Source organism: Formica exsecta, unplaced genomic scaffold (assembly GCF_003651465.1).
Source record: "Formica exsecta isolate Colony F162 unplaced genomic scaffold, ASM365146v1 scaffold385, whole genome shotgun sequence".
Classification (NCBI taxonomy): domain Eukaryota; kingdom Metazoa; phylum Arthropoda; class Insecta; order Hymenoptera; family Formicidae; genus Formica; species Formica exsecta.
The window spans coordinates 427,380-442,622 of NW_021851090.1; the positions used below are offsets into that span (position 1 = coordinate 427,380).

The following is a 15,243-nucleotide window of genomic DNA, read 5'->3' on the forward strand; positions in this document are numbered from 1 at the left end:
TATATATTTAACATTTTGGTGCTACATGTGTAAACATTTTTTTGTATTTTTTATTGTACTCATATTGATTTATTAGTAATATGATAAATTTTTATGAAATTGATACAAGTAATGGAAATAAATGAAATAAAGTATATAGTATTGGATGTAATTGTATTTGGGATAAATTTGTGTGAAAAAATATACAGTGACATGTTTCTCCTTAGCACCTACACCTGCTAGTAGCCAGAATATTCTTGGCACAGCATGCAAAGATATTAGTGTTAATGGATCTGATCAAAATAAATGGTTTTACTCAAGAGGAAAGGGTTCTTGTACCCCAGTTGATATGCATGATTTTAGTTTTGACAATCACCAGCGACCATACCAAGTTGTGTTTACATTTCAGGTATATAATTTATAGAATTATATTACAAGGTAATTACTGGGATATTCAACTATAAAAATGTAATAAATTTCATTTTAGATGCCTGTACCTCGGAACAATAAGCAGCTTGATTACTCGAGATGGCAGCAAAATTTAATAGGAGTATTACAAGTGGATATATTGTATAACAGCCAGATTCAAATCGGTAATATAACAGATGTTACTAACATTTTATTAACATTTTAATTATCACTTATAATTCTGACATATTGTATTTTTTTATAGCCTCTAGGACGAAAATAGCATTGGATGCACGATTAGCCTATCGAAATAAGAATGATCCAGAAGATATATGGAAACCATATGCTGCTTCTGTTGTGGAGAGAATTTTAGATTGCAGCATAGAAAAGGTAAATAGCTCGATATGTAATAAGCTTGCTTTTTACGCATGCATATTTGTAATTATATGCAAATATAAATTTATAACATTGTAATATTTTCTAGCCATTGGAAGACTATAATTACAATTGTAGTGTCATGCCATTGTTTGAATTGGGATCTTTATACCATGATTACTACTTGTTAAATATTCGTCTTCCTTCTGACACTGGCCAGAACCAGGGATTGGGACATATTGTTGATTTATGGCTTACAGTGAGTATAAGAATATAAAATTTTAGTACATGCCAATAAAATTTTAATTGTTATAGAAATTATTTAATTTGATGTTATTTATGATGTAGGCTATAAATCAAAACGGTGGATTCACAATAGTGTGGGTGAGTCTAAAGACCGTTTACTTCCCTATAGTGTTAGCTGTTTTGACTTGGTATTGGAGAAGAGTGTACATGCTATCCAGATCGCCCGCACTTTTGGAATATATGCTCTTAGCTTTGGGTTCTGCCTTAACATTTTTAAATAGTATGTTTATTACTTTATATTTTATACAACATTTCTAAATTTTTTTTTTTATGTCACAAATTATCTGTTAATTTTCATTTTTTACATCATATTTTTAGTGCCTTTGGAATACTTGACACTTGCTTATGATATGCCATATATGCTATTGCTGGGTGATATTCGACAAGGAGTATTTTATGCGACATTGTTATCATTCTGGCTTGTGTTTGCTGGTGAACATTTAATGGTGAGGAAAACTGATTATTTGCGATTCTTATTGTCATAATTGTTATATTAGCAATAACATATATTTTTTTATTTTTGTTTCATGTACGCATCTTGTCCTTCATTAGATTCAGGTGAGTTTTTTTTATTCATTACAACTAATCTCTGTTTTTATATTACTGAAAGATACTGAATTTAATAATGTATGTTTTAGGAGGGTGAACAAAGCAATTCATTAAAATGTTATTGGCGGCATCTTTCTGCAGTAGGTACCGGATGTCTCTCACTATTTATATTTGATATGTGTGAACGTGGTGTACAATTGAGAAATCCATTCTACTCAATTTGGGTTACCGATATTGGTACGAAATTGGCAGTATCCTTTTCTTCAAATTGCTTTTTAGATCTTAAAGTCTTTAAAGAGATATCTTTAAAATAATTCTTCAAAGTTATTTTCTTGAACAAATAATAGCTATCTTTTATTATCTTGGCTGGTATATCAGCCGGAATATACTTGCTGTTCTTGTCTTATATGATATGGAAAGTATTTATGAACATTAGCGCGAAAAGGGCTGTTTTACCCAGCATGAGTTCGGCACGACGTCTGCATTACGAAGGAGTTATATACCGTTTCAAATTCTTAATGATTGCCACATTATTATGCGCGTCATTAACTGTTGTTGGCTTTATATTAGGACAGGTAAAAAATTGACGAAATGTGATTTGATTATATGTAAATTATATTAATTATATTGAATATATATGTTTTTTTTCTTGGCATAGGTTGCAGAAGGTCAATGGAAATGGGACGAAGAATTACAGTTAGAAATGACTTCTGCCTTTTTTACTGGTGTATATGGTATGTGGAACATTTATATCATTGCATTATTATGTCTCTACGCTCCTTCTCATAAGCAATGGCCAATTGAACCATCTGGTAAGTACATATTTATATTTGTAAATTAAATATTAGTATATGTTTGCGAGATTTGTTCTGTATTCTATATTAATATTAAATTTTGAACTTTATCAAATTCTGGTAACATATTTGTTACATTATGGAATAAGCCAAGATATATTTCAACTTTCCAGAGAACAGTATTAGCGAGGAAATCGAATTTTCTCCCTTGCCAACTGATCCTAATGAAATGCTGTCTCTAACTGCGTTTGCACGAAAAACAGCAGTAGAATAAAGTACATACTTTTATTTATATACATTTGTAAGAAGCAGGAGGAGACGGCAAATTCTTATATTTAATGTACTTAATTGTTACAATTAGAATTTATAAATAGAATTGTATTAGATTTTTCACTATTTATTAGGAACACAATGACTGATAATACTTTTATGATGACAATTTTATATGCCAAATTCGATTATTTATTGCTTCCAATGTTTTTTGTATGTTATATACATATTTATAGTATTATCTATGATAAGCAAAAATATACATAAGTCATTTCATCTTTGTACTTGTTAGTATGTCATAAGCACAAGTTCTAGAATGAATATGATCTGCTTTTATATATTATTTATAAAAACATTAGCATAATGCACACAACATGTGTATATGTGTATTAAGTTGAAACACAAACTGATGTTTAACAATTAAAATCGTGCACTTAAAAATATGATATTAGAAAAGTCATGAGTATAAAAACCGTAATGTACATAAATTATGTTTTATTTTCATATGCTTTCTATAACATGAAATTATTGTTATATGAATATTTTTTACATTTTTAGAATACTTAAATTTTTGGTGAAAATAGTGGATAAATGACAATCAAAAGCTTTTGAATCAAATATTTTATATGCTGATGCAATGAAATGACTTTATGTAATAAACAGCAGCTATTAAAGCTTAAGATTGAAATGAAAGGCTTTGCGAGTCACAAAGAACAAGACGTAACTGATATAATATATAATTTATATATAATTTATATATTTATATAGTTATATATAAATAAATTATATATATTCCTGTATACTTCACATGTAGATTATCATGGAGAATTAGTTTTTACAGAGCTTATACTGATAGGTAAGACATATTTCGTCTGTTAATGAAGTCCCAATGTTGAAAAAAAGTTAAAAAATTTTTCTTTGGCATATGTTTTATTCTAATTTATAAAATTTTCTTATATCACATGCTTTCATATATTTTATACGAGCAAAAGAACAAGAGTTATGATAGCATTACTGCAATAATCTAATATCGTTTTTTTGATAGTAATACATAACTTATTTATTAATATGAGATCTATGACTTTTGCATATTTAAAGAGTTAACTATTCACAATATTTCAAAATATTTCAGCATTCCATTTCGATCTTATAGGACGTTACAAATATTAAATGTTTGTATAAGTGATTTGTTGCAGTTAATCAGTAATGTAACAAAATAGACGTAGATGATATATTTATCTTAAAAATTCGAAAGTATATTATCACTTATCATACATTATGTATAAGACATGAAGAAAAGAATGTAATCTTTGCTTCAACTCAAATTATAAAAGCCTCATATTATATCTTATTATATTATACATATCATTATTAGGCATTCATCTTTATCATTTGTAATACAATGCATTTCAATCATGATTAAGAGTATTAAAAGTTAGTATTTATTATTTTTTTATTATGTTATGTGTGTATGTGCATAATATAACACATGTTATACATAATATACATGTTAAAAGCAAAAATTTCGTACAAATAGTACGAAATGTGCCAATTTACTTAAATCTACTGTTTAATAATATTAATTTTCTATTGCGTATAATATTATATACATAAAGCAAGTTCTTCGTTTATATGCACTATAAAAAACTGGGTCTCACACGAATCTATAGCCAAATATAAATCAAAAATTGTTTGATAATACTTTACAAATGATTGTATGTATTTACTGAGACGCTCTTAATAGTAGTACTTATGAAGAAGTAGTAACCACACAAAATAGCATTTATAAATAATGTGCAATAGTTTTTCTATATATCAACTTAATGTTAATGCATATTAGTCATTTAAATTGTGTAGTAGTATTTAAACTAAGCATACAAGTACAGTTTATGAAATATTGCTTTTATAAATAATAAGTTTAAATTGTTACATATGAGAGTAGCAATCCACTGGTTAATCTCCAAGGCCTTTTAATGATTTTATTAAACAATTAACATTTGTTTTATTATCATGATCTCTACGAAACGTGCTATGTGTTGTATCGAAAATAATTGTATTTATAAGCGAAACGTATTATGACATTATACATAATTACTTTACATTGCGACCAATATTTTATATTTTAATCATTTTTATACTATATTATAATCATTTTTTAAATAAATAGATTTGTTTTAGCTATTCTCTGCATTTTATGCGATGCATTTGATAGATATTATTAAGTACTATGTATAATAAGAATATTTAAATTTCACAGTATGTAAATTATGTTACGCGCTAAAAGAAAACCAAATCAGCATTTAAATTCCCCGCCACATGCCTACGTTGGAAAATGGCGCATTTGGAAAGTTCGCCGATAACTTCATTCGAGTGATTTTCAGGGATTACGCGCGTGCGTCGGATGCTACTATCGGTCGTCAGAGGCAGCAGCGTCGGCCTGGCCAGGAGAGTCCAGTGTGCAAGCGACGAGAACAGAATCAGATGGTGGCGAAGATCGCGGATTGATAGGTCGCGGGGTGCATGAGAGAGAGGGAGAGAGAGAAAGAACAGGCGTTTACGAGACGGTGGTTGGCATAGGCTCTCTCTCTGGCAGGAGGACGGGGATATTTCACTTTTCTGTGTGTACGCGTACGCGAACGATAGAGTTAACGAGGAAAAAAGGCGACATAGAGAGAGAGAGAGGGAGAGACAAAGAGAGCGCGCGCGACAAGCCGCGAGTGAAACACGGCAGTCGACGAACGCGGACTCGTCATCGACGACGGTAACGAAATGATCCTCTAGCTCCGTGCTTTCTGGCCTGGTCCACGCACAAGGGAAGGCCGACGACGACGGGAAGGAGGTGGAGCAAGAGGCGAATCGTTCTCGTGTGGTAGTAGCCGAGTTTTTATTTTCTCAGGATAACGAGCAAGGGAGAGAGAGAGAGAGAGAGAGAAATCGTACAAAGAGCTTATAAACATACATGACACTACGCATATATATATATATATATATATATACACACGCGACATGCAACGTTTCTACGAAGGAAGGAAGGAAGGAAGGATTAAGAACACGAAGCGCGCGGACACCGACGTTTCACCTCGCGTTGGATTATTCCACGTCGCATTTACTCGCGTCGAATCGTAAACGCGTTTCTCGCCCTTCGGTTAGGGCCTTACTTCAGAATCCGGTCGATCGAGTAGTCGATCGTCGTGCTTGCGAGCACTGTCTTTGTTTTTTTTTCGTTCCTTCCCTCCGTCCGTCCGTCCGTCTGTCCGTGTTGTGTGTGTATATGTGTACGTGCGTCTGCTGTCTCTCTCTCTCTCTCTTTCTCTCTCTTTCTCTCTCTCTCTCTCTCTCTCTCCCCTGCGAGAGAGAGAGAGAAATCGTACAAAGAGCTTATAAACATACATAACACACCGCATATATATATATATATATATATATATACACACGCGACATGCAACGTTTCTACGAAGGAAGGAAGGAAGGAAGGATTAAGAACACGAAGCGCGCGGACAACGACGTTTCACCTCGCGTTGGATTATTCCACGTCGCATTTACTCGCGTCGAATCGTAAACGCGTTTCTCGCCCTTCGGTTAGGGCCTTACTTCAGAATCCGGTCGATCGAGTAGTCGATCGTCGTGCTTGCGAGCACTGTCTTTGTTTTTTTTTCGTTCCTTCCCTCCGTCCGTCCGTCCGTCTGTCCGTGTTGTGTGTGTATATGTGTACGTGCGTCTGCTGTCTCTCTCTCTCTCTCTTTCTCTCTCTTTCTCTCTCTCTCTCTCTCTCTCTCCCCTGCCTTAGCGTTCCCCTCTTTCTTCTCTCATGCTGACTCGATCTCTCTCTCTCTTTCTCTCTCAGTCGCTCAGTGTGCTGAATATAACGCTCCGTTTACATTATCGTCGGAGGACAGAAGTGCGCGTTGCCACAGTGTTGGAGTACGGTCGCAGAGCGTGAATTCTTTTCGCAAAAAAAGATATCCGTGAGACATTCATTAGGGAGGCCCTCCCGGGGCACCGTTTGTCAGGCTCAGCTGATCCACGCGCAGCGAGAGAATCAAGGGGAGGACAAGGAGAAGGAGGAGGAGGTGGACGCTAACAGCAGCGCTGCGGGGCGAGGAAGGTCTCCTGCCGAACTCAGCACCGCGACGATCGAGGAGCACCGATAAATATGTCGTCCCCCAGCGCCGGCAAGCGACGTATGGACACGGACGTTATCAAACTGTATCCTTGGAGAGTCGCTTTAAAAAAAAAAAAAATCCCCTTCTCTCTACGCTAAGCTGTGGCTGCGTGTCCGATAAGTACCTATGCCATTCTTGTTTTTGCGTAGTAGTGGCGCACACGTGAGAGCGGGACGCGATTGTAACGCGTCTGTCCTCCTCGCACGCGTGCGTTTGTGTACTTGTGTGTATATATAGAGTGTTGAAAATATGTACAAGTAAAGTAAACCTCGGATTTGTTGATTATTATTTGAGGCTGATTTTTCCTTCGTGAAAATTTGATTAAATACCATTTTTCAGTCTCTTTGCTGTTGACTCTAAAAATATCGACGTTACATTTAAATTCGTGATTGAAGTTCGGTAAATAAAGATTGAAAATATGTATACAAAGTATATATAATTCATATATAAATTTTTCCATATCCATATTTTTGTGGAAACTTCTTTTCTCAATCATCCTTTTCGTGAATTAATTAAACATGTATATCTTCCAAATTATAGGCAAAAAGCAATCTGAAATAATGGTTTATGTAAGGATTAAAACGTTTTGTTAAATTTACACAAAGAGATATATTATTTTCTTTTTCATCTTTTCCGATTCTCGATACAATTTTAATATCTGTATATATCCAGATTTTTTAACACTCTATACATCCGAATGTGTGAATGAATATATGTGTATATGATGAATTTCTCGCTGGCTCGCTTATCGAGTATGATTATCGACTATGATAATCGTTACATTGACAGCGCGAGGAAACTGACAAGATGTTAAAAAAAAGGGAAAAAATGCTCATTTTTAAGTTAGATGTACACTATATACCGTTACATTAGCGTAAACGTCAAATATTCTTATAATTAAATCTCCGATTCTGTGACAAGCAGTGTGTATTGTTTCATTTGAGGCTCGTATTAGAATATTTGACGTTACGTTTACGTGATAGTGATATTGCATATAGTATACACACACACACACACACACATACATCCAGCTTTATTCACGCAATCGTCGCGGGAACATTTAATCCGTCATCGCGCAGCCGCGCTTCGACGTTTGGGCACAGCTGTTTTTAACCAGCTGACTTCTAGGCGCCTGCGCGTGTGCGTGCATAGGCAGGCGTGAGCGAGCGCGAGCGCATGTTTATCTTGTTCGCGAGCGCGTTAACGGCGACCACGTCGCTATTTCTTTTCCCTTCCTCTCTGTTTTTCTTTCTCTCTCGAACTCTCTTTCTCTATCTCTCTCTCTCTAGCTCGGGTTTTCTCCCTCCCACTCTCGATTTACACCTGTCTCGTTATTTGCGCTTGTGAAAAGGTCTTGTATATGTCGTAAATTGTCGAGGACGTATGTCGGTTTAGCGGTTGTTTTGTTGAGATAAATATATTACCGCCTTGGGCTCTCCTTTTTTATAAAACTGTTAGAAGAAAAAGGAGCGCGTATCTGAGTTACGCTTATTTATTTACGCTGATTATTACGATGCAACCGAGGGATCAAAGTTCAGATATAAGTTTCAGAGAGTGCAAAAAAATATCTGTTTTTCTTGTTTTCTTTCTCCCCTTTTTTCTTCATCTATATTTTCTCTATTTCTCTCTAACTGTTTTGCTTTTATTTTTTTTTATCTCCCTTTCTACAGAGCGTTGCTTTCGGAGGGATTCCGTGTTTGCTTTAACTCTCTCCGAATTCCATGACTTGTTCTTCGAAACGGAATCTAGGAGAGACAGACATAAAGAAAGAGACAGAGAGACGTACAGAAAGAGAACAGCGTTAATTGAGACGTCACACTCGTCCGGCGAATTCGAAGTGCGAGCGAAGTGACAGAACGTCTTAGCAGGCGCGCATAAAAATAAAACGACGATAGTCTCTAACGTGTATAGTGCGATCTCTCGTCGCACTGACGCACGTACGGGACGGGTCGATATGTACAATATTTCGCGACGAGAGTTTGTCATGCAATGCGGCCCGAAAACGTGACGGGCCGTTTTTTTCAACGCCGACTGTCAAAGATCAGTCGTATTGTCGCTCACATCTTATTTATTCCGATCAGCGACCGATGAATTATGGCGATAGAAGCGATCGTGAATTTCGTTTGGGGATTCCTTTTTCTCTTTCTGTCTCTATCTGGATTAAAATTATAGTTTTAGAAAGCTAGATCGTTCAATGTATCATTTTTGTTCAGATAAGGTTCAGATTTTTTGTATGAATTTTAGAAAGATAACTCGTTTGAATAACAAACCGAAGAATTTGATAATTTTGATATAGATAATAGATTCAAATGACGTGTTCCTCTTTTTCTCAGGAGACAATCAATGAGTTCGACAAATAATACGCACACGGAAAAAAAATGCTGTTGCTTCAATTAAAGTCTACGTCACGGGCTGCCACAGACATACATAGTTCATTCAATGATATTTTTATTAGACCAAATATCTGGACTTTTAAAACAACTATCCAGATATTTGGTCTAATAAAAATATCATTGAATGAACTATGTATGTCTGTGGTAGCCCGTGACGTAGACTTTAATTGAAGCAACAGCATTTTTTTTTCCGTGCACAGATAGGGAGAAGAAAGAAAGTTTTATTAACGTCAACTCCATCCGCCTGTAATCGACATTTATTGTTTAACTCCGTAATCTTGCGATGAGTTTTTATTTATTACTTTGATTCATATACAAAGCGAAGAGAGTGCTTCAACTCTCGCTACTTCGTCGATATATCTCGGTTCTTTTTCCTTTCTTTTTTTTTTATACGCCTTACCAGATTTTTTATATGGCACGAACGATAGCGCATTGGTAATATAATTCTTTTATTCATGATAAATGCAACGCGCGGGTTCGAAGGTCGGGATTTATTATACGTTTACATATCGTACATTACTCTAGCGTTACGATATTATTATACATTGCTGAAACACGATGATATATGAAGGGAACAGAAAAAAGAAGAAATATAGCGCATAAAAGGCCCAAAAATGACGATTACAATCGGAGCAAGTAACGTTAAAATTAAAAAAAAATTAACAAATAAATTAATAAATAAGCATTCTGACAACGGATATTTCTGCTTAATTCGAAGGATATCTTCGCTTTTTATAAATTTTAATATACATTGACGCGCGCTGTTTCAATCTACGGAATCGATATAGCTAATTATTTTACATGGATGCTCGAAAGTGGAATTTTCGAGTCGCGAACGCGCGCGTTTTATTCTAGCTGCGAGATATTATGAATCAAATATAAACAACATGCATATTCGCCGTTTCTTGGCCGGTGGAGTCTTTGCGAAATGCGTAGATCGTGTCGTATCAAGCCGCGAACACGCGGCATCGAGATTATTCTCGTATACAAGCGTGCATAGAATGAGCAGATGCATACCTCTAATCGATATATATACATACACGTCACCTTCTCTCATCACGCTTAATTTTACCATAACACCGTCCTATATTCGCTGGTATTCGTAACAGGTGGAATATCTCGCACGGCTTGATAATCCAATTTGCTAGCACCTCCCTGCGAGCTCGTTAGCCCTTTCGCTATAACGGCGTATTAAAGTCAGATTCTCGACAGAAGTTACGGCTAAACAAGATGTAGAAATATGAGAAATAGCTGCATCTTTTCTTACGATATTATTACGATACGCATTTGCGCGGAAAATGACAATGTTATACGTATTACCGGCAAAAGAGTTTGATCGATCGTTTCTTCGATTTTTACTTTGAAATTATTATGGATTTTTTTCTCTCGGTATTCATTGAATATAAAGAGTGAAAATGTATAGAGAATGGAATCACTAGAAACTATTATATAAAATAACTTGTTATTTTTAATATGATTTTAATTATCTTATTATATTTAAATAATGTATTGGAATTTAAAAATCACATTGTGTGAAAAATCACATTCCGTTCTTGAGTTTTTATTTTTTATACATTATTATTTATATATGTTTTAAATTTATTAATTTCAAAAGAAAAATTTTATTTCTTCTTATAAGATATTTTTTTTGTATAGTACATAAAAAATCGTGTATAGGAAAATATTGGAGTATATAATTCTGCTTTATATTGGGTGATTACATTTTCGCGATTGAAAAACATTGCGCTAGTCGAAGAACATTCGCTTTATCTCAAAGAGGGCAGCGTACCGGAATTTACTCAGCTACTGATAAATATATTCTTTGTTTATCGTGATAACACTGGAATAATCAAACACGCATGATACATGCGAGCAATATATTTTGAAAATCATATTTAAACGTTCACTTGGCGATATTGTCCTCGTGATTAATCGGCATCATAGTAAGTAGAAATGAGTAGATGTTTACGATTTTGCAATATTTTGGTGTCATATATCGGATACGGCGTTAATCTATAAACTGATTGTGAGACGAACGAATATAAATTGCTAGCGGCGTATAAGCTGACCTTAAATCACGCGATATCTCTTATTTCGCGAAGTGTGCAGAGCACGATACGCTCTGTTCAAACGAATCGTTTGTTTTTGAAAAGCGATGCGTTTCGAACACAAGTTTCTCTGGTCAAAACGAATACACGGAGTGATGCGTTTCGCTGGAATTCGCGATTAAAAATTTTTGCGCGTCGCGCTTTAGGATTAAAATAAAATTATTTTTTCAGTAAATGAAGAAATTAAAAATGTGTATCGACTTTAAATAACGATGATGCCTTCTTCGTACAATGCCAGTTTTCTTTTTTCTCGTCCCGCATGATATCGATTATCGCTGCGTTGAAGCATGTATTAATGTCGCAAGCGCTTCGACGAGCGAAACAAATTGGATGCGTCCGCGTTTGCGTTTGTTCCGCTAGTGCGTTTTAGTTTCTGGAAAGTCTTTCGTTTGCACGGCAAACGATGTATTAGTCATAGCAGTGACCAGTTAGTTTATTTTAAGCCCTGCTCACCCTGTGTTTGCTATTCCACTTTGTTTGTTTCTCTCTCCATAGACTTTTATCATTTTATTTTTATATACGTGATAATCGCGATTTCACGAAAGATCATCGCACGTTGAATCATCATTATTTTACTCTCAACGTTAGTTGTTTTGCGATTGAATCACGTGCTTGTGTAATAGCATTGACTAAGATAAATTTAATTTAATTTGTTATTTGAAATGACGATACTTTTAAAAAATAATTGCATTAGTCACAGTACGAGGTATATTTAAAAATCGATTCGTAATAGTTTCGCGCGCATTTGTTAATATTTCTATTGTATTTTCGTCTACGAGATTCCTATTCCTCACAGACTTTAAAGGGACAAACACGCGCGAAAACACCGTCCTGATATTTTTTTTTCCTTATTTCTCCCGTGGCGAGAGCATCGGCGCGTAAATGTTGCGGCCCACTTTGCTCGGCCGCTCGGTGAATTCGCCTACGTCCGTGCTTTATACACATGCTTTATATATTCAGCTGAATTACAAAGTTTCGCGTACAAACCTCCTCTCCTCCTGACTACACACCGACGCGCGTGCACTCTTTGTCTTCCTTCCTCGCTGCTTTGTTCGTTCACCAGCTGATCGACCTTACCGCGCTTCCCCCGCCGTCGTCGTCGTCGTTGTCTTGCTTCTGCGTTTTCTGTTTTTCCCTTCCCCCGTACCATGCATGCAGACGACGTCGCTTAATACGATGCCGCAAAAGCGAAGATACCAACGAGGGGAATCTTGCGTTTTGCTGCGTAACCGCGTGGGAAGTTCCGATCGTTTCATCCTGTATCCAGGATGTTTTAGGCTGACCGAGAGATATTTTAAGAGCAGAAAAAGAGCGTTGAGTAATTTTAAGTTTGTAGAAAATTCCTTGAAAATTATAAAAACTTTCTACTTTTTATATTAAAATTCCATAAAGTGAAGTTTTAGTTAGCAAATAAACTGAAAAATTAAATTTTAGTACTTATTTTCTCTTTTTTTTTCTTTTTACATTCTTGAAAATTACTCTACTAAATTCTTGCAATATTTTGTTGATTAGAAATATCATACGTTGAATAAGTCTTCACTTTTTTTTTCATCGGAACGCAAGTCGAGAAAAAATACAGTAATTCTGATACGCATTGTATATCGGAAGACGCGATACTCGTATTGTTAATGATTGTCCCAAGGCCTCTTAGAATGACGGAAACGGGTGCGCGCCGTAAACGGAGCGACTTACGATGTTTATTCCTAACGGTTTCCGAAGTCGAATCCTTTTGCGCACATCGTGGATTGTATCTAATTAGAGTAATTAGGCGCGTCCCTCGTTTAATGTCGATGATATACGCGCGTTTCGTGCGCATCGTGGGAAGCCGCGATAAAAACGGCCGCGCGTTCTTCGAGACGATTGTGTGCAACAGAATGCACGATCCGCGCTTTTGTGCTCGACGCAATACGCGCGCGCGGATATAATTAAGGATGCGGATCTTTATTAGAGATAAATTTCTCGCTTTCTCTCATACCTCGCTCTCGTCGAGTACAGTTTAAGCCGCTTATATAGGATTATCGCTTGTTACGCAATACTTATTTGTCGCTTGAGAGTTAACGCCGAGTTAACGTCATATACTTTCTTTGAAGCTTTATAACTATCCTCAACCACAGTGTATTTCCAATACTTAGCGTACGGATAATTGGTCTTTTATATATAGTATAGATTGTCAAGTATAACGATAATAATTCCGTTTTATAGAAGATGCCGCTTTAATGCGAGAGAGAGAGAGAGAGAGAGAGAGAGAGAGAGAGAGAGAGAGAGAGAGAGAGAGAGAGAGAGAGAGAGAGAGAGAGAGAGAGAGAGAGAGAGAGAGAGAGAGAGAGAGAGAGAGAGAGAGAGAGAGCATCAGTGTTCCGATATATATATTTAAAATTTATAATAATGATAATAAAATCTGGAAAATATTTTTTAATCGACAGCATCTTTATTGAGGACTATATACGCTTTGTTTATTTTTTATAATTTCTCTTACTTAATAGACATTTTTACAAAATCCATCTCTGTCTATATTTAAGCATCCTAAATGTATTCGCGATAATTGTACGCGTCGTAAATTGATATTCGTCGCAAGCGAAGCGGGATCATCCGCAATCCGTTAATCGCGAAACTATCCACGGTATTGTTCCTCAGATTCGCCTGATTAGTCGTTCGAAATCACCGGCGGCGACGGCGGGGTCGTCCGGGTTATACTCGATCGCGATAAATCATATCGATATGAATCCCGACGGGACTGCCGTGACCATTACAACGCGGATAGATTTTGCGGATAATGTAATTTGGGATGTACGCGCATAGAGAAGTTTCTTTGTGTATCCAATGCCCCCGAAATCAAATTATAATCAATTATGTTGTAATTAACGAAATACTCGATAGAGAGAAGGAAGGAGAGAGAGGGAGAGATCGTTAATGGCTTACCGTAAAGGTTGAGAGCGCTTTTGCGTATACACGAGTGGAATAGGATAGGTTATCACGTTGCGGTTTCATCGCGAGGTGCGTATCGTTGAGTGGGTTACGCGTGTTTCGCACGTATGATGTTAATTAACGAATGAGCACGCCGTAAAAATGCAGGTCATCTCGTTTGCGGCTTTTTTGCGAATAATCGGCCATTCAGTTGAAGATCTTTCCGCATGTGCGATTATTTAAATGGAATGCATCGCGTTGTCTCATTGCTTGCGAAAAGCATACAGAATATATTAACAGCGAGAATATCGAGGACATTTTACAAATAGAGAGAACATTTCTGTTGTATGCTTTTTCTCTATTTCATAATTTTTAATTAGAGTTATTTTGTACTTGAAATAATAACGTTAAACTATATTTCTTCTTGTTGAATCTATCGAGAAGCATTGTCTTTCGTTGAGAGAAAAATAATGTCAGAGAGATGAAAGAGAGAATTACGTAACGATTTTTCTTCCGATAGTTGATAATTTTATCGCAAAGCTTCGTTTGCGCTTTTTTTTTTTTTTTATCGCATTGTGGAATTAGAAATCGAATCCCCCGATCGTGCTATGTTCGTACTTTCTGCGAAAAGTTGCCTCTTTCCCCCTCGTTTTTTCTTTTACGGTCGTAAAATGCTGCGCGTTAGAAGATGAAGTCTCTTTTATTACGCATCTCGTGATTCCAACGGTTCGACAATTGCTTGGCAAACATTTCATCTATCGCACTCTCTATCTTCTACCTATGTGGCCGTGTTTCCAATTCAAACATAATTTATATTAACTTACGTTAGAAAGCAGGAGGTTTACTTCGGTGATACCTCCTATGTCATTAACTTTCATTGCAGTTAATTATTTCTATTTTTCTTTCCTGGATTTTCTTTCTATATTGTGTTATATTTAATTGTGTTATATATTGTGTATTCAAATTTCTATCTTTTATATATATATATATATAG

The 15,243-nt window shown here is 35.8% G+C and overlaps 2 protein-coding genes across 4 annotated transcripts in view; both read left to right on the forward strand.

The window, feature by feature from the left end:
* Nucleotides 1–4,832, forward strand: part of LOC115239555 (protein wntless) — a 5,725-nt gene extending 893 nt beyond the window's left edge. The window contains exons 2-12 of the mRNA XM_029814147.1: nucleotides 207–388; nucleotides 467–572; nucleotides 653–777; nucleotides 872–1,021; nucleotides 1,111–1,288; nucleotides 1,387–1,514; nucleotides 1,621–1,626; nucleotides 1,707–1,868; nucleotides 1,965–2,192; nucleotides 2,276–2,429; nucleotides 2,585–4,832. Of these exons, the coding sequence (XP_029670007.1) occupies nucleotides 207–388; nucleotides 467–572; nucleotides 653–777; nucleotides 872–1,021; nucleotides 1,111–1,288; nucleotides 1,387–1,514; nucleotides 1,621–1,626; nucleotides 1,707–1,868; nucleotides 1,965–2,192; nucleotides 2,276–2,429; nucleotides 2,585–2,685 (1,520 nt within the window). The 3' untranslated portion in view covers nucleotides 2,686–4,832. The remainder of the gene's footprint in view (nucleotides 1–206; nucleotides 389–466; nucleotides 573–652; nucleotides 778–871; nucleotides 1,022–1,110; nucleotides 1,289–1,386; nucleotides 1,515–1,620; nucleotides 1,627–1,706; nucleotides 1,869–1,964; nucleotides 2,193–2,275; nucleotides 2,430–2,584) is intronic.
* Nucleotides 4,833–5,106: 274 nt separating this feature from the next.
* The window catches only part of LOC115239541 (ubiquitin-conjugating enzyme E2 H), a 37,942-nt gene continuing 27,805 nt past the window's right edge, over nucleotides 5,107–15,243 (forward strand). Inside the window, exons 1-2 of one of the 3 annotated variants that reach the window (XM_029814119.1) lie at nucleotides 5,107–5,550; nucleotides 6,526–6,887. In XM_029814119.1, coding sequence (XP_029669979.1) covers nucleotides 6,835–6,887 — 53 coding nt within the window. In that variant the 5' untranslated portion in view covers nucleotides 5,107–5,550; nucleotides 6,526–6,834. The remainder of the gene's footprint in view (nucleotides 5,551–6,525; nucleotides 6,888–15,243) is intronic. The other 2 variants (XM_029814120.1, XM_029814121.1) reach the window with 2 other exon arrangements.